General features: G+C 38.4%; 1 protein-coding gene across 1 annotated transcript in view; it reads right to left on the bottom strand.

The window, feature by feature from the left end:
• The window catches only part of LOC126483606 (transportin-1), a 160,505-nt gene that overhangs the window by 9,133 nt on the left and 123,414 nt on the right, over positions 1-27,958 (bottom strand). Inside the window, exons 14-19 of the mRNA XM_050106641.1 lie at positions 25,121-25,367; positions 18,913-19,011; positions 18,718-18,813; positions 10,650-10,725; positions 4,241-4,415; positions 1,044-1,164 (exon numbers count right to left, since the gene is read on the bottom strand). Of these exons, the coding sequence (XP_049962598.1) occupies positions 1,057-1,164; positions 4,241-4,415; positions 10,650-10,725; positions 18,718-18,813; positions 18,913-19,011; positions 25,121-25,367 (801 nt within the window). The 3' untranslated portion in view covers positions 1,044-1,056. The remainder of the gene's footprint in view (positions 1-1,043; positions 1,165-4,240; positions 4,416-10,649; positions 10,726-18,717; positions 18,814-18,912; positions 19,012-25,120; positions 25,368-27,958) is intronic.

Genomic DNA, 27,958 nt, shown 5'->3' with positions numbered 1-27,958 from the left:
GGGGAAGAGAGTGGGAGGGAGGGGAGGGGAAGAGAGTGGGAGGGAGGGGAGGGGAAGAGAGTGGGAGGGAGGGGAGGGGAAGAGAGTGGGAGGGAGGGGAGGGGAAGAGAGTGGGAGGGAGGGGAGGGGAAGAGAGTGGGAGGGAGGGGAGGGGAAGAGAGTGGGAGGGAGGGGAGGGGAAGAGAGTGGGAGGGAGGGGAGGGGAAGAGAGTGGGAGGGAGGGGAGGGGAAGAGAGTGGGAGGGAGGGGAGGGGAAGAGAGTGGGAGGGAGGGGAGGGGAAGAGAGTGGGAGGGAGGGGAGGGGAAGAGAGTGGGAGGGAGGGGAGGGGAAGAGAGTGGGAGGGAGGGGAGGGGAAGAGAGTGGGAGGGAGGGGAGGGGAAGAGAGTGGGAGGGAGGGGAGGGGAAGAGAGTGGGAGGGAGGGGAGGGGAAGAGAGTGGGAGGGAGGGGAGGGGAAGAGAGTGGGAGGGAGGGGAGGGGAAGAGAGTGGGAGGGAGGGGAAGAGAGTGGGAGGGAGGGGAAGAGAGTGGGAGGGAGGGGAAGAGAGTGGGAGGGAGGGGAAGAGAGTGGGAGGGAGGGGAAGAGAGTGGGAGGGAGGGGAAGAGAGTGGGAGGGAGGGGAAGAGAGTGGGAGGGAGGGGAAGAGAGTGGGAGGGGAAGAGAGTGGGAGGGGAGGGGAAGAGTGGGAGTGGAAGAGAGTGGGAGGGAGGGAGGGGAAGGGAAGAGAGTGTGAGGGAGGGAGGGGAAGGGAAGAGAGTGTGAGGGGAAGGCAAGGCATCCATGTTGAGGCATTTAGTCACCTGTAGCAGAACACGGCAATACAAATTCTAGCACTGGAGACATGACATTAGCCCCAGTATGGATTTACCCACTACAAAATTTCACATTAGTCACTAACCAAGTGAGTTAGTGTGTGCTGCAACTGAGAATTTTAATTGTCTCTTAGCTTTTTATTATTTTGTAGTAAAACAAATTATACTTCCTATTGCACTTTTTCATACATTTCCGCCTCCAGCAACTGAAGTCACTTTTTTTTTTGCCATACCTGTAATCTCTGTTCAGACACCATACATGGAGCCCAGTCTTTCCTTCAGCTGTGGCGGGAATTGGTCAGAGAATCGTTTCCAGTTCTCTTCACCGACCTGGTTTTTGAATCCATGTAGGATCTGGAATTTTGATGACAAAATTTTGGTTTCATGTGGAATTGTTTGTAGTAACTGCATACAAATTCGTAAAATCATGTAGAAAATGTTCTACTTTGCCAACTCATGAAGGATAAATTAAATATCTTGTTTCTTGAATACTGATGAGAAGAAAAAAAAAAATGATGCATTACACTAACATTTCCAGAGAGTTGGTTATGTAACACACAGCTTTAATAAAATGCATTACTAAATACTATAGTCACAAAATTGTTGACTAGTGATATACTCTTGCCACAATTGCAGGTAATGTCTAATTTGACTGCTCCCCCTTCCGAAAATGTACAGTATATAACTAGGTATGGAGAGAAACTGCCATTGGATATTGTCTTTTAGCATACCTAATGAGGTCTAACGATCGCAATAGACTTTCAACCTCAGGTAATCCCACACCAATGGTCATTTGGACTGATGTCTGGGGACCTAGGTAGCCAAGCACGATGGAAATGGTAGCTCAGCAAACAATCTTCACAAGTGATGTGTGCAAGAGATCTCTCAGAAGTGTAGCAATATGGAGTGGAGTGCCATCCTGCATAAAAGCCGTACCTTCCAGCAGATGTTTATCAGTCAGGCTTGGGATAATCTCACTCTCTCGCTCGCTCTAACAGCAGCTTACTTTATACACGATTCCCTTGCACTGTCATTGAAGTGTTGCTGTCCCGCACCGTCTGTTGGCCGTTTTTTGCACTTTTTTTCTGTTTCAATAAAACCCATACCATTTCAGGCATGTGTGTCAATTTTTATCTCCCTACATACATTATTCTGCACTTTCAAATAACACACTTGAGTCACACTGAGTACTACACATTGTCAGACATAACTTAAACATTTTTTACATAGTAGCAATGAGAGCAAGCTAGAAATTAGATCTGCTTTAGGGTTCTATGCTCTTTATAAGAACAGATAGCACCTGCTATTGAAAGAGAACCACTATAATATGAATGTCACTGAAGTAGTTGTTACATACAGATCAATAACACTTCGGGTAGCGATAGTGATCAGAATATCTAGTCATAAATTATAAAATAAACCTTATGTAATGGAAAGTTTAGTATCGTACACAATGCATTTTTGTAAAGGCTGTTACAGACATTCACCCCTGTATAAACAAGTTACCAGGAACATTACAGAACTATTACAGCCTGTCACAATGATGGTGTGAGGATACAGAATTTGGCTGAAGTAAATTCAGATATTTATTGTCATACGCAGTAGAGGTGCAAAATTTGTGTACCCTCGTAATCTATAAATGAGTAAGCACATGTACAGTCACTCCCGTTTTAATTTTATTAACAGTGAACCGGACAAGAACTTGTTATTTATACATAGACAATATTCTGTATTTTTATTTGTTTGAGGTACTCCTTGTGTAATGTGCAGTAGATGGAGTTTGCCAGCAGACAGCTTTATGTCACAGCGGATGCTGCGTGGAGCTACCGATACCGTAATGTGTGTCAAGGAGGACATCAGGGTATTCCATTCGATGCAGAAGCAGACTTAGCCACTGCTCAAACCACATACCCTTTGTTCACTCACGTAATCATTACTTGAAAGTGATTGAAATTAATAATAATAATAATAATAATAATAATCATCATCATCTAACACAGCCCCACATCGATCAAGACGCATCCAACGCATGGCTAAGAAAAGGCAATATATACAGTGAGACGGAAGGATTCATGATTGCAATACAGGATCAAACAATAAACACCAGATATTACAGCAAGCATATTATTAAAGATCCCAATACTACAACAGATAAATGCAGACTTTGCAAACAACAAATAGAAACAGTAGGTCACATCACAAGCGGGTGTACAATACTAGCAAATACAGAATACCCCAGAAGACATGACAATGTAGCAAAAATAATACATCAACATTTTGCCTTACAACAAACTTATAAAACAACACGTTCCCACATACAAGTATGCACCACAAAATGTACTGGAGAATGATGAATACAAATTATACTGGAACAGAACCATTATAACAGATAAATCAACACCACATAACAAACCTGACATCATACTCACCAATAAAAAGAAGAAATTAACACAACTAATCAAAATATCCATACCAAATACAACAAATATACAGAAGAAAACAGGAGAAAAAATTGAAAAATACATCCAACTGGCTGAGGAAGTCAAGGACATGTGGCATCAGGATAAAGTTGACATTATACCAATTATACTATCAACTACAGGAGTCATACCACACAATATCCATCAGTACATCAATGCAATACAGCTACATCCAAACTTACATACACAACTACAGAAATCCGTAATTATTGATACATGTTCAATTACCTGAAAGTTCCTAAATGCAATATAACACATACTGTACAGTTAAAAGGAAGTGACGCTTGATCAAGGTCCACATCACTTTCCATTTTTAACCAGACTTAACGTCTGAGAAAGTAAAGAAATAATAATAATCATCATCATCATCAAAATAATTAACTATTGCTAAAGCTGAGTTTCTAATCATTGTTGAGTTTCTAATCATTTAAAAAAATGTGGAAGAACAATGGTTTTTGTAAATTCAGAAAGGAGAAGAGGTTTATTTAAGATGCAAGTCTTTACTACATGCTGTTTTTTACCACTTTCAGGATCAGAACAATTAATAAGCAATCCGTAATACTTAGCAATAGAACATTACATCATTTTAGGAACTTGTGTGTGACACAATATTTCACTGTTAAGTCACTGAAGAACAGAAGTTTTTAGGTTTATTGATTCCGCAGTGAACAACCTGTACAAGCAGATGTACCATATATGAACACCTGCTTAATACGACTGAACAAAACTCACTGTATTTTGAGTACTTCAGTTTATCATTTTGGTATTCAGAAGCCCTAAGCAAAAACAAACTCAATATTACTGAATCATGAGGTTCCATAATCTGTCAAATGTTTGCTTATTCCACTAACATTACAGAGTGAATAAACAAGCAACTAGCTAACAGATGTTACAGGACAATTCTAATGGAATTTATTCCAACATACAATGAAATATAATACCATTCTCACCTTGTGAAACATTTCTTTTAAGTCAGGCTTTGGGCTGACCCATGAAGCAACTGCGTCACAAAAGAAAATGAAGTCTGGAACAACTCCAGCAGGATTGACAGTTATCATCTGACACATGCCACGAAAAGCAGAATCCTTTTCTTCATTGTCACGGATGTTTCGTAGTGATGTACACCTATGACAGTCCATAGACAACTGTATTTTAAGTTGCTTCTAATACACTGAAAGGTTCTATAGTTTAAGCACCACTTAGTTCCTACAGGGACGTTTCATGAAAAACTTTGTAAAATGACTTCTTTGAACTCTGATATGTATACTGGAAAATAACACATCTTGATTGAAAGACTTCACTTAATAATTTTGAGTTTTCTTGTCTAACTTTTGCTGTTGGTGGTACGAAGTACACATGAATTTGTTATGCACAGTACGTGGTAAATTCCTGAAACACAACTGATAAGTGATGCACAGCATCTGCTATAAGGGAAGAATATGTCTTTTCAGAGACTGCAGCAGAAGTGATCCCAACTTGGAGAGCAGACACAAGAAAAGGGATGTGGAGAACTGTAGAAATGTAAGGGATTATTCAGAAGAATTAATGTGAGCCATACAGGGTGCTCCAAGCCTTTAGTGTCAAAATTATATAATTTTAACAGGAACTGAAACCACATACTTTGAGATAAGTAACCAACAATCTGAAATTAACATTCCAATAGGTACAATGTCGTTAGGGAGCCATACATGTGAGTCATGGCTTTGTACACGGCTGGTGTTTCTTAATAAAGAACTGCCAGAGCACTGACACTGGTAGTTTTCTTTGAAAAATAACAACCATGTCACATATCCATGGTGTTAGTTTAGTACTGAAAAAAAAAAGGGTTGAATATGCTCCATTTTAAAAAACTTAAGAGTGAAAAGTGGGGTTCCAGCTTCCTCTTTCTACATTCCACAGCATCTTTAAAAATTTTGGCTTTCAAACATATGAACACACTTTCTAACAAGGAACTCACCCCTCACTGCCACAAGCTCTCCTAAATTTAACTTGTTCACACCCACTAATCCATTGCTGTAAGTCACTCAAACCCACCAATCCCGTCCTCTTGCTTATTCTCAGTCACTCAATCAGCCCAACACACTGTCATCACCTCTGTCTCCCTCTAACTGTCATAATCTCCTTCAGTCTACCAGACTACTACTGTATCCTTTCACTGTCACTGCATCCCTCTTCCTCTCTCTTACTGCTACTATCTCATTCATTCCTTCCCACTGCTTCTGTTGTCTTCTCACTATCACTATCTCTCTCTTCCCCGTTGTCTCTCATTATCACTGGATCTCGCTCACTTCCGCTTACTCCTGTTTATTCCTATCCCACTAGCACTGTCTCCTTCACTTTTTTTCTAGCACTGTTGTCTTAACTACCAACTATGTTCTGTTGTCAAGGTGTCCCCTTCTTCCTCTCACATTACCATTGCCGCCTCCTCCTCCATTTCTATGCCACAACTACTGTCTACTATCTTCCAGTATTCATGACTTCTCTTTCCCACTGCCACTTTCTGCTCCTCTGTCAGCATAAAAAAGTGCAAATACGAGGGCTATCCACAAAGTACATCATGTTTTGGAATTAAAAATAAATAAAGTATTGGAAATTTTTTTATTATATACAGATGAAAGCCACACTTAAATACTAATTTTCTACATAGTTGCCATTTAAATTAAGGTACTTATCATAGAGATGGACGAGCTTGGAAACTCCTTCGTCGTAAAATTCGGCCGCCTGCGCCTTCAACCACGTGGTTACCTCTTCTTGAAGCTGTGCATTGTCATCAAAACGCTGTATAGCTAACCACTTCTTCATTGCTGGGAATAAGTGGAAGTCGCTCGGTGCCAGGTTGGGACTGTATGGCGGATGAGGAAACAACTCCCACTTAAAAGATTCGAGAACTTCACGAGTGGCATTTGCCGTGTGGGCCCGGGTGCTGTCGTGAATCAGCAAGATCTCTGAGCCCAACTTTCCCCTGCACTTGTTTTGTATTGCTCTTCTGAGGTTATGCAGAGTTTGGCAATACCTTTGAGAGTTTATTGTAGCACCTCTTTCCAGGAAATCCACAAAAATCACACCTTTTCTGTCCCAAAAGACAGACGCCATGTGGTTGAAGGCGCAGGCGGCCGAATTTTACAACGAAGGAATTTCCAAGCTCGTCCATCGCTACGATAAGTGCCTTAATTTAAATGGCAACTATGTAGAAAAGTAGTATTTAACTGTGGCTTTCATCTGTATATAATAAAAAAATTTCCAATACTTTATTTATTTTTAATTCCAAAACGTAATGTACTTTGTGGATAGCCCTCGTATGTTTGCACACCAAAATTTTTGGGAAAATTTTTTAAAGGGGCTGATGAAGGTAGAATGAGGCAACTAGTACCCTACTTTCCAGTCAGTATTTTAAACATGAACATACTGTATTTGACTTTATAGCGCTACAATAGGAGCATTTTTCTGCCAGTTCCCTTCCTTTGTCTGCCCAGCTGAGCTATCACTTTTATGAAATGAACTTTATGCATCACCAAAATTTTGCTAGTTTTCTTATGTGAAACTGAAATAACACAAAACTAATTTTACATCTCAGACTGGATTTCAAACAAACAAAACTTTTGCAAGTGTTTCAATACTACAATGTGGAGTTCCTAAAACCCGTCTGACGATAACATAAAGACACTGTCTCTCTGCTACGTAATTTTATGAACTATTTTCCATCTTACAAAGGATTTCACATGTATATTTGAAGTGTACAAATCAGGTAACTGGAAAAAAGATATAAATATCAAGAAAATTTTCAAAGTTGTTTGAGATAGGGATCTTAGGAATATATCATAAAAATTAGAGCCATTTGCTGTGCACAGCCAGCTAAGAAACCACAATTCAGTTTTGGTACAAGAGCCATGTTTTTGGGGTATTTCTTAATAACAAATGAAGACTTCTGAGAGCAAGAAGATGGCATTTCTAGATAAAAGCTTAGAGAACATACATTAAAATTTGGCCCCTTAAGGTGCGCACTGACCCTGCTGAATGCAGAAAACCAATCAACATACTCCATTTGCTTACTCTGGAGGAAGTGTGCATAGTCGAACACTGACCCTGTACAGCATGATGGCTGCAGTTAAGACCATCAGTCTGTTGATTGTACAAGTAGCCCCTAAACGAAGGACTAACTGAAACACCTGACCTGAACAATAGAACCCAAGGCATGAGGCCTGGAAAAATCCCATTTTTATGTGTAGCAATGTGGAACACTTTGGTAGGACATGTTCTCACATGCATACCGATGTAATGCATGGTGAAGCGGGATGTAATACTTTGAAAGCTGAGCATGTTTATAGACTAAGTTTCACAACAAATGCCAACTCAATTTGACTGAATTTATTGCTGTGAATAGAACCATGCAAGGAATTGCATTGTTCAGGCCACAGAGAGACTGGCAACGATTTTCTATGAACTTTATGGACTATTTGGTCGCAGAGATGTAATGAACGAGAAGTTTATCACATAGTGATAAGAAAAACCTGATCTAATGACAAATGAAGCTATAAAAATAACACAATAGGCATGCGTCTCTTATTAGACCATGCAAATTCTACCAAATGCACTGCAAAGAAATTTAAAACAAACTCTGAAAATTTGTTTTCTTATTCACCTGCTGATATTTTTCACATTTCAATAGCTTTGTGTAATAAAAGCAGCCCTACTGAAATTTAGTTCAATCAATGGGTATTTGATATTCTTTCCTTTCCATTACTGCCGAAAGATTGTAATTTCTTCCCCTTGGAAGGATTGTGCTGAAATCTGTTATATTATCAGTTGTCTAGACTTTCAGAAACAAAGTTCAACCGGGGTACAGAAATAATTTAATGTAGTCATATTCACCTCAATGTATTGTCCGAGTTCTCAACCACTTTCCTGACATTCTTTTACATTTTTCTTATCTTGTCTATTTTTTTGAAGCCACCTTCTGCCATTAGTTTCACTGCTTAGTAAATCTATACTATTGCTGTGGTTGTTGTAATACAAGAGTCCACATTTAGCCTCTAAAACTCTGTATGTTCTCAGGACCATTCATCAAGACAAACTGATTTCTAATACATACAGTTACTGTTTTTACTTGAGCAAAAATCAGACTACTGAGTTAATTAATTGATGTTAGTGATCGTAATCATACTACAGCAGTTTGTTATAAGAGTTCTCTGAAGATAAGTTTGTTGTGCTTATTAAATCTTTACCATACTACTTTGCTCCATGTTATTCTCATTTACCAATACAATATGGAGAAGTTAAGGCCATTATAACTCAATTTTTCTTTATGCACTTTCAGAGTTTTGCTTTGCTATACAACTACAGTAATTACACAGGCAACTGCTTATCTGGTAACCAAATTTTTTCTCATAGTACTTTTCATCACAATTCCTTTGTTTCCATCAACTATTTCCACAGACAAAGTCTTGGGCCTGTCTTTACACACGTGAAAGCAGATCATTAACTTACAACAAAAACTGTTCACATGATGTACGTTCCTTTGAACATTTAATGTAATTCTCAAACTTCAAGGCAGTAAACAGTTTACTTGGTACCCAAACCTCTGATGAATTAACACCTTACACTTATGAGGGTGGGTGAAGGAGTCACTATTTCTGAGTGCTGACACATAAGGAAAACGTGGTATCAGTAATGTTCTCGTGGCCCCAAGTTGCATTTCAACCACTTTTAGTGACTCAATGGACTTATTTTGTTCAACATATACAGAAAATACTATGACGACTAGGGCATATCAGTCACAAACATGTTCTTTACTAGCACCCTTGCTTTCAACGTCGTCATAGGTTCCACATATTTTAAATGTGCGCAAATTAGAAAATTTAATTATTCTCCTACTGCTGCTGGAGCAAAAATTTGTACTTATCAGATGATAGCATTATCAATAACCACAAAATGGTATTTCAGCTTCTTTACATCTGATCCATTAAACAATTAAGCACATTACAATTCGATTCTTGATATGATTAATAATAATAATTTTGCCACATAATTCAAATTTCTCCTCACTTCCTTTTCGTTTCTTGCCCAAATTGGAGCTAGGTGTACTCCCTTTGTATCCTTGTGACTACGAACTCTTGGCACCAGTGGCAATTAATAACACGGCAATTATTTGAGCTTGTCATACTCTTTCTTTACCGAAAAATGTGGTCACAATTCAGCACATGCTCATATTACACTAATTAAAGGAAAAGTTTCCTGCATAACTACCAAAATTAAATCAGGCACATTCCGAGTTTTGTACAAAAACAATGTATAAAACATAGATGCAAGTGACAGTAACTTCAACACTGGCAATACACACACATTTATAGATCATCAATCCCTCACATTTTATCAAACTCATACTTTCAAAAATCACTGAAAAATGTTATTTTAAACAAAACAAAAAACCTAAATACTTTAATACAGCAACAAACACAGAATAAAATTCTTGGACCAAACCCTCATCCAGGCACGCGAGTGCTAATTATGCCTGATGAAGAAAATATTTCTGAAACAAACACAGGAAAACAATATTTTCATGCTAAAGTCACGATACTGTTATAAATAGAAAGAAACACTGAAAAATTTTCACTGAGTATTAACTGTAAATCATACATTGCATCTTTTCATTACAACCAAGATAACTAAATATAGTACTGAAGTTTTTAATCCTGACAGTGAGTTTAGTAGAAAAGGATTTCTTGCAAAGCTGGAATAATTTAGTTGGCGGACTGACAAAATTTAACACATTATGAGTAAATTATGTTCCATAGCAATTTTGACACTCAATGATGGTAACTCTCTCACTGTGCCTAGTTTATTTTAACAACCCGAACAAGCTCAGCATACATTTTCCAAAACTGCTGCACAGTTTCTACGACAACTATGTGCCCATTATCAATGGCAGACAACACATACTTTGCCTATTGTTCCCGAATCACTGAACACTGCTTTATCCAGTTCGAAAATCTAAAGTTAAATAAAAAAGTAACAACTATGTGTAACTGTTGTAATGAAACAATAAATGATGACCTTTGTTAACACATGTCAACCATGATAATGATAGTGAAAGAGTCACTACCAACGAGCAGTTAATATTGGATGTTTTTACTCTACATAAACATGGAACTGTCAATGTTGCAACACTGAATTAAAGAAAACTTAAAAACGAAACACAAAATTTAACTCTTGACAGTGTTCCAAAAACATTACTTAAAAAGAGAAACAAGAATGAGCATACTGTAATAACCTAAATAGTGGTAAAGGTGATAAGAAAAAACATACTAATAACACCAATAATAATAATAATAATAATAATAATAAAATAAAGGGGTTACACACCACTGGCGCACAAACTGCTGTAACAGGGGTGCGACGTCATGGGGGCACACATAACCTAGCCGGCCAATAGTTATGGCTACAGCGCGAGCGAGCGAACGATCGAGCGGGTCGGGCAAGAAAAGAAAAAACAAACAAAAACAATAAATAAGAGAACACAATAACTTAATATCAATATTCACCTAGCTAAATACATTCTAACCAGAATATAACAAGTATCATTTTAACAGTGCACATTCTGGAAAACATATTCAGCACAGCTCTCACAAAAATAAAAAAAAGTAAAACAAATTCAAGTACTAAATGAGGTTGCAGAAGAAACTTTGATGAGATACGAGTACAAAACACATACATTAAGTTCTTGTGAATACATCAATTCAGTTTCTTGCACTTTTTTGGAATATAATTAAAATTTTCATTAGAATGTGGATCTTTATAGACGAATGCTCTCAATATTCGAACATTACATTAGTTTGGTCAGCTTTCAGTTCAGTTTCAAGCACTCAGCTATGAACTGACAATGAAACTTCAAGAATTTTAATTTTCTTCATATTTTGCATTTTCTCCCAGGACTACTGCACCTAGTTGCAGTAAGTTATCTTGTGTTTACAATGGTCTTTAGTCTATCGCAGCACATCACATCATAACTATGATAACTGATAACAAGATGTACCATAATCTCTATCATCATCTTGCATCAATATGAGAATTAGCTTTGACTGGATCATAGTAAGGGCACATTTATGATATCTGCTAAATATGAATTAAAATACAGGACCTGAGATAGTAGCTGGGGTAATAAATGACAAGTTGTTATTTACATGTTTGACAAATGCCAAGAAAGAAGAAGAGTGTTCCCAAAAGGCAAAGTCATCTTGTGGTTTTATTAAGACTTATGGAAAGTTTTTGTTGCTCAGAGGTTTTGTTCTTGTGCCTTACTTTGTGAATTACTCAAAGCATGTTTGAAAATGGCAGAAAGACTGAGTGTGCATTGGATACTCAGTAAGTCCGTAAAATTAAGACTATCACAAGCTTTACCCAATTCCCGGGTAATGACCTTCAGGATTTAAATACTTCATTTTTAGACAATTTTACTGTAATGAACAGATATTACTTTGTCAACAATTGCTAATTTACGGAAAGATAGCATAAAAATATAGCATGTAATAAGGCACAATGGAGCCCAGATCCTTGCAGTGAACAAATCAGTGTGTCAGAATAAAGAACAATGTAAAAATGACAGAAGAGGAACATGCAATAAGAAACAGACTGTTTCACATCTAAAAAATGACAACTATCACAGACAGGTTATTTTTACAACTGCTAGCATTTTAATGCCATTCGACACATGCTAAAGTCAATTAAATTTATGGTTTAACATTTATTTTTTGTCCTTTACCATGAAACTAATGTTTTAACTGTGAATCACTGAAAGCTGAAGGAATTTTTCTACCCGTTTTACACCAATCATCATCACATTTGGAAAAACTTTACCGATGTTTCAACTGCAACCTCTTGAGAATATGGCATGTGCAGTATTGTTTTCTACTCTTTCAGGTTACTGCCCACAAACTTTCTACTGTACTATTAACAGCAATGGTTTATCAAATAGTTTAAAAAACAAGACAAAATGAAGAAGACAAGTTAATTTAATTGATACATTGAAAAAGAAACAATTAAAAATCTGCAAGACAAAGTGCAAAAATAAATATTGCTGCCTACATTTATTATGCCTGAAATATAAGAAAAATTAGATCAGTCTCAAACAGCTTTCTACAAAAATAACAAAACTTTAAAAATCAACTACTGCAATTGCAAATACACTACAGCAGAATTGAAGGTAACTGGAATCATGGCAGCTCTGACAATCTACCTTAAACACACACTGACCTATTACCAGACCTCACATAGCTGAAAATTGGTAGCTTGTCTAAGCCATTTCAAGAGAGTGAAATTAAAAGCATAGCCTTAGCCCTTTCTATCTTTAAAATTTGAACCACCGAATTGAGCACAGCTTGTGTAGAGTTAAGGAAGAGTTTCATTCACCTCTCGTTACATGACACTGTTAACACCTTTTATGTCGAGCTCATTGCTTGTACTAAGATTTTATGAAACTAATATGCTTCTCTGAAGAAGTGTGCTGCCTCTTAATTTTGCCTATTATCATGTGAACAATGCATGTTCGAAACATTATCAGAGATTCACTGTAACTGCTGCGTGTTTTCAAAGGCATCCTGCAGCTTCAAGTGCGTTCCAATAACTTTGCCAAAGATTTTTTACTGACACACACACACACACACACACACACACACACACACACACACACACACACACACACAGAGAGAGAGAGAGAGAGAGAGAGAGAGAGAGAGAGAGAGAATGTCCAAAATTCTACAATAAGAAACTTATTATGGGATCTAAGAACTGGAGATAATTATTTTACAGGGAGACAATTATGAAAGTGTTTATTGCACTAATAACATATTTTGTTTTTCAATTACAATAGCACAGAGTCCTAGCACTATAGGCGTAAGTGTCAGATGGCCATGAGTGTAAACAGACTAGAATTTTGACTGCCTGAGGGGAGAGGGAGAGGGGAGTGGTGTAGAGAAGCAAGCCCTACCACTGCCTCCCATTCACAGGGCAGCAGCAAACACACACTTGTTCTGCGAAAGCAACTGAAACATTGTTGCAGAGATTGCCGACTCCTTCTGGTGTCATGTGGCAGTGAGCATTGTAATCAAAATCCATGATGGACCAGGATTAGTCATTTCACCCATTTCAAAATAAGAAAACAACGAGCAATGTACAACACAAAGCATCTGAGGATGGCTACCACACAACTGTTTATTAAGGTTAGCAGAGTATTGTTAACAATGTAGTTCAGGCCCAATCTCTAGCAGTATTCAATGCAACCACAGTTGCAAACGTGCCACCTAATTTGCCATGTTAAAAGTGTCCGCTACATATTTCTTTGTTATAAAACGGCAGGTCCCATGCCTGAGCCCTACACTGCATTATTTGGCGAGTATCTTTAATAGCTCATTCAACCTCTTGTGCGAATGACTAAATTCGTTATGTTCATTCACTTTTTATTTTGCAAACAGATTCTCACTCACATCATCTTTCCAAACTGGGCTTTGCCAGATGACTTACAATACCAGCAACTGAAAATCTGTTGCATTTTCAATATCTACATGCAGAAAATAAAGCTATTTCTATCTATCTCTGATAAAATAATTCACCTGGACACAATTCGCTATGAAATAGTATAATTTAGCATTTTAAGGTATAATTTGCATCTATTTAGCTTTTATCATGAAATGCTAATTTTTCCGGTCCCTACTGACGATGATTCTACGGACTTCAATAATATAAGTACAACACACACTGCTGCAACTCATTTATGGGCATTTTGGTCCAATTCTTTACAAATTAACATTTATTTTCTTTCGCTTTCAAAATTTTCTTTCCAAAATGTATTTATAACTCCTGTTTACTGTCTAATATTCTGTACTCATTATTACCACTGCTTTATATCGTATGTGCCTCTGTCTACTCCAATTTATTTGTTGAAGGTGTACCTATTACAGGAAACCCCCTTCTTATGTGTTTACACAATTTTTAAGTGGTTCACTTTTAAATTACACTGCCTGCTTGATTAATTTGGAATTTTACATGCACTCACCGCTCAGTGTTAAAAAATGTTGTCACCTTACGTCATCCTGTATGGGCAAGAAAGGGCACTTTTACTTATTCAAACAATACAACTTGCACTCATACTTCTGTATAGGCAAGAGAAGGCACTTTTACTGATTGGGAACAACACACCTTGTATTTACGAATGCAGTATCCATTAAGAATTGGCTATATGATTGGCAATAACCATATTACTATAGAAACATATTCACTATACATTAGGCATTGTACCTATTACCTTCATTAATTGCCAGTGAGATGGAAACGCCAACCAATAGTACATAAGGGTCATTCCATGTCAAATCGCCTAATTTCTGAACATTTTCCTGCTTGAGCATAACATATTTCAATTAAATTTTATGTGAACATTCACACATCTCCAATGAACGTTGGTAAAGTTAAGTGTTCATTGAAGCAATACTGGCTGATATAGTCCCTTGTTTGACTCCACGCATGACTTTGCACAGAATTAGCTCAATTTTCTGGTTGGTTGAGCTGTTATATCCTGGGCAATATTTTGTTGAAAGAAATGAAACTTGGCCATCTTTTACAACTTCATGTATTCTCTTAAGAATTGTAATGAAAAGAAGTTTACGGGCCATATTCAGCCAAAAAATTATAAATGAAGTCACATGGGGGGCGGTTTTCTTCTTATAACTCAGGGGCTAAATGTACGACAAATATTAAATTTGGCATGTAGTAACTCAACAACACAAGGTTTGCAGACATGAAGTTTCATTTATATGTCACTTTCCAATACTGGTGGGTGGCAACAATGGTAAGTAGAGGTCGAAAGAAACATATCGCAGACATCAGGCAGTTAGTTTGGACCTCAGTCAACATAACCTCATTCAAACATTAGTCGATTTGTGTCTGCATCATAAAGTTGCTCTTGATTAAAAATGTCAGTTTTCGAACCTAAGTCTCGTCACCTGCAGGAGGTGTTACTGCTTTGTTTCAAGATGCGGCTGTGTCTCTTTGAATGCTCTCAAGTACATATGGTAAAAATGCCATTAGTGAAAGAACGTGTCACAAGTGGCTTCAAGAATGGTGATTTTAATGTGGTAGACGGGCATCGTGGTGGAAGAGAGAATGTTTTCAATGATGCACAATTGGAGACATTGCTGGGTGAAGACTCGCATCAAACTCAAGATGATATAGTACGATTAGTGGGAGTGACATAGCAAGCCATTTCAAAATGTCTCAAGGCTATGGGCATGATTCAGAGAAAAGGAACTTGGGTCTCGTGTGAGCTGAAACCAAGAGATGTTGAACGGCGTTTGTATGTTTCTGAACAGTTGCTTCAGAGGCAAAAACGGAAGGGATTTCTGTATCGCATTGTGACCGGGGATGAAAAATGGGTTCTTTATGATAGCCCAAACGCAAAAGATCATGGGGGTATCCCAGCCATGCTTCCGTGTCAACAGCCAAACCAAATATTCCAGGCTCCAAGATCACGCTCTGCATATGGTGGGACCAGCTCAGCGTTGTGTACTATGAGGTGTTAAGACAAAGTGAAACAATCATAGGTGCTCATTATCAAATGCAATTAATGTGTTTGAGCAGAGCATTAAAAAACAGACGGCCACAATACAGCGAGTGACATGACAAAGTGATTTTGCAGCACGACAATGCCCGACCCCAAGTTGCAAAAAAGGTCAATGCGTACTTGGAAACATAAAAAAAGTCCTACCCCACCAGCCATATTCTCCAGACATTTCTCCCTCTGACTATCACCTGTTTAGATCAATGGCGCATGGCCTGGCAGACCAACACTTCTGATCTTCTGAAGAAGTCACAAATTGGATCGATTCGTGGATCACTACAAAAGATGAACAATTTTTTCGACGCAAGATTCATTCACTGCCCGAAAGATGGGAGAAAGTAGTGGCCAGAGATGGAAAATACTTTGAATGATACATGTGTAACCAATTTGTTTCATTAAAGCTTCAAATGTAGGGGAAAAAACGGCAGAAGCAAAGGTGTACACTTTATATAAAACTTTACAAACTGGGCTCATTAGAAAGTCCAAGGGTTTGACACCGAAGAAAGTGTATTTGATTGTCCAATGCAGGCTAACAATGCTAGATAATTTTAATCAAAGTGGTGGCGCAAAAAGACCGTAAACTTCGCATTCTTGTATATCTGGTAGAGTGAACACATGCTGAACATTAAGCCTAATACATAATAGGTCAGTAGCACAAAGAGGTGGAATAAAAAATTTTATTCACCTACTATTTTCCAAAATCTACAAATTCTTCAAAAATATGTCAATTTTTGTGAAACTATGAAACTAGGGTACGTTCGACACTTCTTTTACAAATGTTTTCTATTAATGCTGCAAAACCAGTCTCATTTGTATTTTAAGTGCAGACAACGGGTTGCTGAAATGTAGCCTGTTGCAAAGATACATCCCCCCACATTTGTCTGTCATTTACAGGCTTAGTGCACATGGAGCACCTAATGTGATTTTCTGAATGCTTGAAAGTGCGCTCTTTCCAACCATAATTAGTATGAAATCAATTACAGAAAATGAGTTTCTAAAAGCAAACTGAATGTTATCTATTTCTGTAATTTTATGAAAAGCAAGCTTTAACTGATTTTGTAGAAAATAAGAAAGCAGTATGTGAATGATTTTTATATCAGAAAACCTTGCGTTACTAAGTTATTACGTCTCGCTTTTCGTGATTATCATGCCTTGAATCAAGGAGAGATAAGAAGCCAAAATTAGAACTTTATTCGCAGTGAGATTGTTCTGGATACTTTGCTTCAAATTATGTAGCACTGATAGTCTATGTTGGAAATTAAACCCACTGTTCTCGGAGGCTTAAAATAGATTATTTTGGATGAGCCTGATTTTGAAATATTAACAGAAAATGGTATTTGTAATAGAGGTGTCAAATATACCCTATTTTCACCTTTTCAGAAAAATCGTCACTTCTGACGAGTTTGTAGATTACTGACAAACTGTAGACGAATGAATTTTTTTATTCCACATCCTCGTGCTACTGACCTATTGTATGTTAAGTTTCATATTCAGCAAGTGTTTAGTCTACGAGATACAAGAAGCAGAAGTCTACATTCATTTCACACCGCCATTTTTGTGTCCCAATTTTATTTAAATTGTCTAGCATTGATAGCCTGCATTGAGAATCAAACACACTTTTTTTGGTGGTTAATTCCTGTTTCGAAAGTTTTTTTAGAACAAAATTTAAAATCAGGTTGAAAATACCAAATTTTCAACTTTGTAATTCATTTGCAGTGTTTGTATGGAAAGTAAAGCAAAGTTGCCCATATTATAACAGCTCAAAGGCAAAGTTGCGCATCAAGTCAAACAAGGGCATATCTGCCAACTTTGGAAAAGTGGCATAGGTAAAAGTAACACATGACAAAAAAATTAATTACTTTTGACATACTCCGGCTTGACGAAAATAATACTTCTGGGCTACAAAATATAATAATTCATGCTTTAAACAGGATATTTCAAGAAAATCTACTTACATCATAGCCCAATGATTCGTAGGGGAACATACAATCATGACGAAATCCATATTAAACAGCAGCAGGCATGGTGAATATTGGTTTGGAGCATACAGAACAGGACTTCCTTTAGGAACTAATCAGATACACAATACTTTAAAAAGGCTTTACACAATAAAACTTGTTTAACGTAACACAGAAGTAATATAATATACACTGCACATCATATGCTAATTCTACTCTAAAGTCACAGTTGTGGCCTTTTTAGTTTCCTGCAAAAAGTCTTGAGAAAATATTTCCTTCTAACAGGGACCAGAACTGTGTCTCCAAAATAGAAATTAATGTTTCAAATTTTGGTGCATGAAGTCATGAAATGACACCATGCATCTGTAAAATGCTGCAATTTCCATAAATCTTATGATAAACCATGGAGGTTGACTGGTTTACAAGGGGCTATGCCTCGGCCAATATTGGTTCAGCAAACGTTAAATTTTGCCAATGATAATTGGGGACATTCATGAATGTTCACATATAATTTTAATAAAATCTGTGATGGGTGAGCAGAGAAGCCTAAATGAGTTGACATGGAATGACCCAAACAGCTTCCTAAGATTCTGACAGTATTTTGTCAAATGAGATATGTTGGAACATTGGATTATTATCATATAGATGAAAGAAATTTAACAGCACAGCACAAAATTTTAATAAACTGACAAACCTGCAGCATACGAGATGTTTTGAGTAAGCTTCAAGATGAACGGGAAACTAGCAAAATTAATTCAGAGACAAGAGATGGACCTTACACCACAATTTATATTTTATAAAAATATGTTAAATGTAACAGTTTTATGAAACGATGCCTAATTTATCAACGAAAATTGTTTATACAAACCTGTATTCTCTAGCAGAGTCTTGGGTGTGTTAGGACGATTGATAATTACTATCAGTTGGTTAAGAACCATCGGTATATAAGGCCTAGTGTCCTGACCTGGAAAAAAATGTTAAACACAAATCTCATTCAAGTATGTTAAACATTTCATGAAGTTATGTACATAAGTAAGTAAAAAAGTATTTGAAAAATACTAACCCAGTTTGATTGAAATTTCACCAATAGCCCATGTTGCATTGTTACATACAGAAATAAATTCAGGATTCAGATTATGTCCAAGAATTGGTAAGAAGTCCGCTGTAACAAGAAAAATAAAATTAAACAAACAGAATAATCTTTCCATCACATGGTTGCAACTAAACAATGGGAAGTCCAGGATGGAATAATGACAATATTATGTGAGGATCAATTGCTACTCACCATATAGCAGAGATGATGACTCACTCAGGCACAACAAAAGGCCTACTGAAGATTTTTTTTGTTATGGTTAAGCAGATTCAGAAGGGTGTAGGTTGCAGTAGGTACTGGGAGATGAAAAAGCTTGCACAGGATAGAGTAGCATGGAGAGCTGCATCAAACCAGTCTCAGGACTGAAGACCACAACAACAACATGGTTTTAGGGTGCATAACTGCTACGGTCATTAGTACCCGGTCTGTGGCTTACGGGGGGAACCAGATTGGAAAGCAGCAGCAGCAGCAGCAGCAGCAATGGGAGCGAAACTCAAAAAGTGGGGAAACTAAAAAATAGAAGGAAAGCTTAGAAAACCAAAGAAAACCAATATAGAAAGGTAGGTGTGTGTGTGTGTGTGTGTGTGTGTGTGTGTGTGTGTGTGTGTGTGGGGGGGGGGGGGGGGGGGGATTGTTTTCCCAAAAAAGGGCTTCAAATAACCGACATCATTTCACTGACACTAATAAACTTGAGGACATGATCGGCTGAGTGCGTGTCATCTGATAAAATGAAAGATATATCAGGCGGCAGCTGTAGACGGGCACATAGCGGAGTAAAATAGGGGCACTCAAGTGAAAGGTGTCACACCGTCCACAGTCGAGAGCAAAAGGGACAAAGCGTGGGAGGATCACCACTTAAAAGATGTCGATGGCTAAAAAAGACAGTGCCCTATACGGAGTCTAGTTAAAATTACCTCCTCCCGATGACGAGTTCGGGAGGAAGAGGTCCAAGCACAGGGAAGAGCTTTCACGTCCTGCAATTTATTATTGGGAAGTGTCGACCAATGTGCGTGCCATAAAAGAGCAACACGATGACATAAAACACTCCGTAGATCGGCGAAGGGAATCATGCGAATAGCTGGCCGAAGAAGAGAGACTGCAGCCTTGGCCGCTATATCGGCCGCCTCATTTCCACAGATACCAACATGTCCTGGGATCCAGAGGAACACCACAGAGATACCCCGAAGTGGAGGCAGTCCTGAATCCAGTGGACCAGAGGGTGGACAGGGTGGAGAGCTTGGAGACTGAGGAGAGAGCATATAATATACTGTACCCGCTGATGGCGACGGATGTATTGGACAGCCTGTAGAACAGCATAAAGCTCTGCAGTAAAAATCCAACACTGGTCTGGAGGCCGAAATCGATTAGGGGTGTCGCCAACAATATAGGCACTCCAAACACCAAATGATGTGTTTGAGCCATCAGTGTAAATAAATGTGGCATCCTTCATTTGTGCGCATAGAGCAGCAAATGCCCGACGATAAACGAGAGAAGGGGTACCATCCTTCGGAAGTTCACAAAGGTCACGGAGCAGGCAGGTCTGGGGGCAGAAAAAAGGCGGTGCTGTACCCCAAGTTGTCAAGAAAGTTTTAGGAAAGTGGAAGGAAAGAGAATGTAGTAGTTGATGGAAGTGGACTCCCAGTGGCAGTAGAGAGGAAGGGTGGCCTGCATACCCTAAATCCAAGGAGGCGTAAAAAAAAAAAAAAAAAAAATAAAAAATAAATAAATATGAGAATAAAGGTCATAGGCCGGATTCGCAGGCATGGAAGACAGATAGCTAGCATAGTGACTCAGGACAGCTCGCCAATTGGATGGCGGAGGTTCAGCAGTCTCAGCATAAAGGCTTTCCATAGGGCTGGTGTAAAAAGCTCCGGACGCTAAAAGCAATCCACTGTGGTGGACAGAGTCGAGACACCGAAGAATAGACGGCTGAGCAGAGGAGTAAACTATGCTTCCATAGTCCAATTTCAAGCAGACTAAGGCGCGATAGAGGTGGAGAAGGACCACTAGGTCCGCTCCCTAGGAGGTACCATTCAGAACACTGAGGGTGTTGAGGGATCGCAGACAACAAGCTGAAAGATAGGAAACGTGGGAGGACCACAACAGTTTTCTGTCAAACATACGACCCAAGAATTTAGCGACATCCGCGAACGGAAGGTTGATAGGGCCTAGATTGAGGGACGGCAGAAGAAACTCCGTACGATGCCAAAAATTGACACAAATGGTTTTACTGGGAGAAAAGCGGAAACCGGTTTCGATGCTCCAAGAGAAGAGGTGATCGAGACATCCTTGAAGATGTCATTCAAGAAGGCTGGTTCGTTGAGAGCTGTAGTAGATCGCAAAATCGTCCACAAAGAGGGAGCCCAAGACATCGGGAAGGAGACAATCCATAATTGGATTTATGGCAATGGCAAACACCAGCACAGCACCAAAGGCAAACAGGTTCCTACTTCCAGAATGAGATTTTCACTCTGCAGCGGAGTGTGCGCTGATATGAAACTTCCCGGCAGATTAAAACTGTGTGCCCAACTGAGACTCAAACTCGGGACCTTTGCCTTTCGCAGGCAAGTGCTCTACCATCTGAGCTACCGAAGCACTAGTCACGCCTGGTACTCACAGCTTTACTTCTGCCAGTATCTCGTCTCCTACCTTCCAAACTTTACAGAAGCTCTCCTGCGAACCTTGCAGAACTAGCATTCCTAAAAGAAAGGATATTGCAAAAGTAAAGCTGTGAGTACCGGGCGTGAGTCGTGCTTCAGTAGCTCAGATGGTAGAGCACTTGCCCGCGAAAGGCAAAGGTCCCGAGTTCGAGTCTCGGTCGGGCACACAGTTTTAATCTGCCGGGAATTTCATATCAGCGCACACTCCGCTGCAGAGTGAAAATCTCATTCTGGAAACATCCCCCAGGCTGTGGCTAAGCCATGTCTCCGCAATATCCTTTCTTTCAGGAGTGCTAGTTCTGCAAGGTTCGCAGGAGAGCTTCTGTAAAGTTTGGAAGGTAGGAGACGAGGTACTGGCAGAAGTAAAGCTGTGAGTACCGGGCGTGAGTTGTGCTTTGGTAGCGCAGATGGTAGAGCACTTGCCCGCGAAAGGCAAAGGTCCCCAGTTCGAGTCTCGGTCGGGCACACAGTTTTAATCTGCCAGGAAGTTTCATGTTCCTATTTAACATACTCAGTGCCCCTGTCCCACCAGGTGTAGCACCACAGGGAACAGCAGGTGGTCAGCACCACTCCTAGTGTGTTCTATCAGTGCCATCTGGTCTATGCTTTGTTTGGTGTGTGGGTCAGATTCACATCCGTCCATGCCTGGCCATTCTCGCCATGAACTTTAATTGTGATTTAGGTGTTGGTTTATCTTCGCACCAGTCTGTGGTGAAACTTGTGCACGTAAGTTCAATTGTTTTCAATTTATCGTTTTTGTCTACAAAATAATTATTTTCAGTGTAATTACACACAAAATTTACCTTCAATAGGAAATAATTTCCTCTTGCATCCACACCTGTTTTGAGACACTTTCGTGTTATTATGCTAAATATAATTATTTTATGGATAAAGAACAATAAATCTAAAACAAAAGCACTTACCTGCACAAGTTTCAACACGGAACGGTAGAAAGATAAACCAGCAGATAAATCGCAACTGACATTCACTGCAGAGTGCCCGCACACGGACAGACAAATCTGACACGCACAGCAAACATAACATATTGTAGACCAGACGGCACCAATAGAACTCGTTAGGCATGGCGTCAGCCACCTGCCGTTCCTTGAGTTACCACGCCTGGCATGATGGGGACACCGAATATGTTAAAAGACTGGCTGAAAAGTGGGGTACCAATTGCCTCATTCTATCTTTCTCAGCACCTTTAAAATTTTTCCCAACAATTTTAGCATGTGAACATATTTGCTCCCTTTTTATGCTGAAAGAGAAGGGCACACGGGCAGTGAGGGAGGAACAAAGCCATTGATGCCAGGATATACATGTGGACAAGGGAGGAAAAAAATAAACAATCCTGGATTTTTCCCAATTTTTTAACTGGGTGACAATAAACTATACCCCAGGTGGAAGAACATTTTTCCATTTAAGTGACAATACACTTTCCTTTGCAGCTCTCCGAATGGTAAAGATTTTACACACCAGTGTAGAACTTTCTGGCATTTTAGGAAAAGAAACCCAGTAAAAAGCAATGTGTTTTGGAAACATCTTTGATGTGCGGCAACATGTACACTCCATATTTTCATATTATGAAAGTATTAATACAATTTCCACCAAAAACAGCACGGTAGCTTCACAAGCATTGAAATCAGTAATTTATCTCAGCCAATCACAGCTGAAGTCACAACTTGCCGGCCAACAACAGCAACATCTGTATAAAGTTGTGCAAACACACAAACAGGAACAGTTTAAATTTATGTAAATACAGTATACCTACAAGAAAGGCTAAGCTTTCATACATAATATTGGTCGCAAAAAATTTTTTTCTGCCCCCTTTTTGAGGGTGTGGTTAAACAGGATACTACGAGCACAGCTCAAACTGCACCAACTGAGTACTTCTGACAAGCATGATTATAAATGTCACCTAACATTTCATGGGTTACCTGACCGAGTACATCGTCCATCGATCACTTTGACTTTTCCATAGAAATGCCAATTATGTGTGAACTTGCTTAAGAACTCACCAACACTTCTTTCTGTTTGCTCTTTAGCGCTGTTACCCTTTAAGATATATCAAACACAAATCTTCAAATAAAATTTTAAATAATGTCATAAATGACTGATCTTCTAGGCCCAAAATTCTCAAAGTGTTAAGTTTTGAACGAGGTTCAAATGCTCCATGATTTTCTATCATAACCTGTTAGAAATGTAAACAGTGTGACATCACACTCATCGAAAACAATTTGTCGCTCAGAAGTGTTGTATAGTCAGTCTGAAAGCCTTTGACACATTCTGCAGTCTGCTTGTGTGTGCACCGATTTTTGTTGTTGTAAAAGGTGCAATTTCTTTGCAATTAATATTTTATTTTCATGTTATTGTCTAGTTTATGTTCTATTGCTGCGGTATTATTTGCAGTGGCAGGCCAAAGTACAATTCTTTGTTGAAGTATCAGTTCCTACCAGTCCACATTACAGAAGCTTAACTGGGAAAAAAAAATATTTGTCCTGAATTCTAAAAACTTACTGGTTTTTTTCAAACTGAAAAAATTCCAATTTTTCTCTAGGATTTCTTGGGGTGTATACACCCTGGATAATGGCACACAAGAGTCTATGACAAAGACAATATGGAAGAGAGAGTGACAGTACAGCAGGGGGCAGGGGGGGGGGGGAGGGGGGGGCAGCAATGGGAAGCAATTAATGAGATAGAAGCAGTACGAGAAAGCAAGAGCAAGACATTGACACGAGAGGACATACAGTAGAAGAAGAAGTAGTAGTAGTACAGAATGAAGGAGACAGCGGCTGTGAGACTAGAAACAGAAAGAGACAAAGTCATAATGATGATGAGTTACACTGAATGAGTGAGTGAGAATGGGCAAGTGGGAGTGGTGGGTATGAGCAACTAACTAAGGGGTGTCAATGGAAGTTAGAGGTGAGTTGCACGTTGAAAAAAGTGCAAATATGTTTGCATGCTAAAATATTTGGGAAAGTTTTTAAAGGTGCTGAAGAAGGTAGAATTAGGTGGCTGGTATCACACTTTTCAGTCAGCTCTTAAAAAGCATCATGTCATTTTTCTGCTGGTGTGTCTAATACCTCATGTTATCCAACTAATGAAGGATACAATTACTGCACTTATAGATGGGCAGTAGTGCTGACCTAGCATCTTCAGTTACTATTTTTGAAACACAAGCAAAAATGAGAGTGATCCATCATTTTACCACACTGGTTTTAACTATAACACAGAGTACAGCAACTAAAAACACAAAAGATGTCTTATATAAAAGGTATAAAATTTCTTTTGGAGTGTTAATCTTCTTAGTTACTGCTTGATAAAATTTCATATATGGTTTGCCTAAATACTGGTACATAGCAATTACTCTGCAGCTGTAACAATTTTTATTTCTCCAATTTCTGGATGATACAATATGAGTGACGTGGAACACTTCATGATTGTCATGAGAAAATGTACATAAATATATTAGTCAATCCATTTTGAGATTTCATTTAAAGATATTTGATGAAACTTACATATACACGGAAGCACGTGCTGGAAGCAGGCCTTTGTGAGGTCACCAAGAAGTGCAAATGAGCTCTGACGCACTTCAGGCATAGGATCTTGCATACACTGAAAGAGCAGCTGCATGATATTTGAATTGACAACAAGCTTCTCAATGTGCCCATCAAGACCTTCAGCAAGTCCAGATAACAAGTCAAGGGCCACAATCATAAAATCTTTGTCTGGTGCTTCAAACTGCTCTGGATTTTGTGTGTTTGCCTGTTGACAAGCCATACATCAGCCTATGAAATATATAGTTTCACAGTTTAAAATTCACAGAAAGTTATGAATTCTCTGTTAAATCTGACAACTTACAGTTACCAATTTGAAACAATGACTGTATAATGAATACATATACATATATTTACTAAGTGAAATCTCGCAGAAATGATAGTGCGCAAATACACAAACCAACAGCTCTTAACTGAATAGGCATTAACTTTTGTAGTTTTTTGGCCTTTTTCATTTGCAGTTTACTTGTTAATACATTAAACTACTTCATTAAAGCAAAGGAATTTAGGCTTAGCTTGTTTCACAGATGAGGTCAGAGCTACATGGTCACCACAACAGTATACCCACATCTATTATGCCACCAGCTTTTGTGGCTTTCCCAGCTGTTTGAGAGGTAATGGACTTTACCATGAGTCACAAAGATTCTGACCAGAAGGTCATGCAGCAATTCCAGTTCACTACTACTGTCAGATAATACAGGGAAATAAAAACTATTTACGTATTGACTATTAATGGACACTGCTATGGTCATGACCTGCATAAACAGAAACATTTCAGAAAGAAGAACATTAGATTCAGCCGTAGTAGCTGTGAAAAAACTAGACATATGATCATTTCTCTATTTTCATCAACTGTATTTCATTTTTGACCATCTTAATAATTACATATGTGGTAAAAGCTGTGCAGAACTGAAGTTGTACGATAGCCACTATGTTAACAGCTGTGGGTTTAAGTGCTCACACTGAGGGAGCCATGAACATCTGATGTATACAAATTTTTGAGGGAACAACACCTCAGTCTGCTGCCAGTTCACTTGGAACAGTGCAAGATTTATCATATCATTTTACAATTCTTTGATGAAAGTTAATCTAAAATGTTTTTGTTTGGTACAAAACAGGAGCTGGTATTTTACAGACTAATGCTCATTTGATTACTGCTTACTACTTAGTGTGTGTATTGCATTATTTAAATGAAATTTTGAGTATCTTGCTGATATTTTGACTGATGTTTGTAAAATTGTAATACTGAGTGGTGTGAACGATTCCAATATATGTGTATTTTATCTAAAATAAAAATTGGTTTCATTAGGAGTATTCCTCCCTGCATACAAATCTTCATTTGTACTGCACAATTTAAAAATATTTTAAGCATATATTTGCATTCTGCTTTATTTTATTTGCTTCAATTTCTTGTACTTCCTATATTTTATGGTGTACTCCAAGTTTGCATTATTTTCTTACACACTTACAGGGTGTATACGTGGACAAGGAAAAAAAAATTCCTGGATTTTTCCCAGTTAAAAATACACTTTCTCCCAGATGAAAATACACTTTTTCTGTGTTAAGCAACAGTATACTTTTCCTCGTAACTGTGAAACTTGTTAATCCTTTCATTGGTTGTGGTTCTATATACTGGCGTAAAATTTCCCGGCACTTTAGAAAACAAAACTCAGGGGGGAAAAACACGTTTTGGAAAGATGTCTGATGTGCAGCAACATGTACATTGCATATTTTCGTATTACGAAAGTATAAATTCGAATTCCACCAAACACTGCATGTTACTTTCCGAAGGATTGAGATCGAGATTGCAATGCCCTTTTGTAAGCCAGTCGTAGCTCATGCCAAGCGATCTCACCAGTCGATGACAGCTGATATTCAGAGCATAGAACACGTGATGTAGTCATCCAATACCAACATCACTGTTAAGTAAATAGTGAAAGGTAATGGTTTAAATTAATATACATAGTGTTGCTAAAAGAAAAGAAAAGAAAAGCTTTCACATAGCCTGTAATATTGGCCTCAAAGATTAATAAGCTGCAAGAGAAGCTAAGCTTTCACACATAATGTTGATGTTTTTTGCGTGTGTTACACTTTAAGATACATCACACGCCTGTGACAGTAAAATTTTTAACGACATATATGTCTGATCTTCTGGGCTCGAAAACATTCTAAATGGTCGTTCTCAAAGATTTGAATTTTGAATGAGAGTCAAAATCTGTGATTTAAGAAATTAATGGGACATTGGCGGACAGAGGTCATCTTGTGTAAAAGGAAATTTACTTTACTTGAAAGTAACTTTCTTCAAACAACCATTCGGAATATTTTCCCATGACCTGTTAGAAATAGATTCGTTTGAGCAGTTGCACCAGATGACAGGCGTCGCCGCGCTTGTGCAGCTACGACAACGCAGGAAGCCCGTATGTTCATACGTGTAAAACATTTAAAAGATCTTACAATATGTCATAAAAGAAACAAGACGTTAGAGGACACTAACAACACGGGAATTTTGTGAACCCTACTAAAATGCATAAATCGGCTTAAAGTCCACATACATATGTCCAGATTCAGAAGTAAATTTTCTTGGAGTACCATATCGGTTTATCTCATGTTTGGTTCTTTATTATGGCATAATGCCATACGTGCTAGACGGTGAAAACGTGAACTTTAAATGTAACGAACAGTTGAAACTAGGCAATAGTGTGGAATAAAACACTTTGTTTCAAATAAATTGACTGCCTCAGCAGAAAAGATTAATACAAGTCAAATTTCTTTAACAAACTGCAAAGATAACTTCATTGT

Source organism: Schistocerca serialis, chromosome 6 (assembly GCF_023864345.2).
Source record: "Schistocerca serialis cubense isolate TAMUIC-IGC-003099 chromosome 6, iqSchSeri2.2, whole genome shotgun sequence".
Classification (NCBI taxonomy): domain Eukaryota; kingdom Metazoa; phylum Arthropoda; class Insecta; order Orthoptera; family Acrididae; genus Schistocerca; species Schistocerca serialis.
This window is presented reverse-complemented; position numbering and strand designations above follow the sequence as displayed.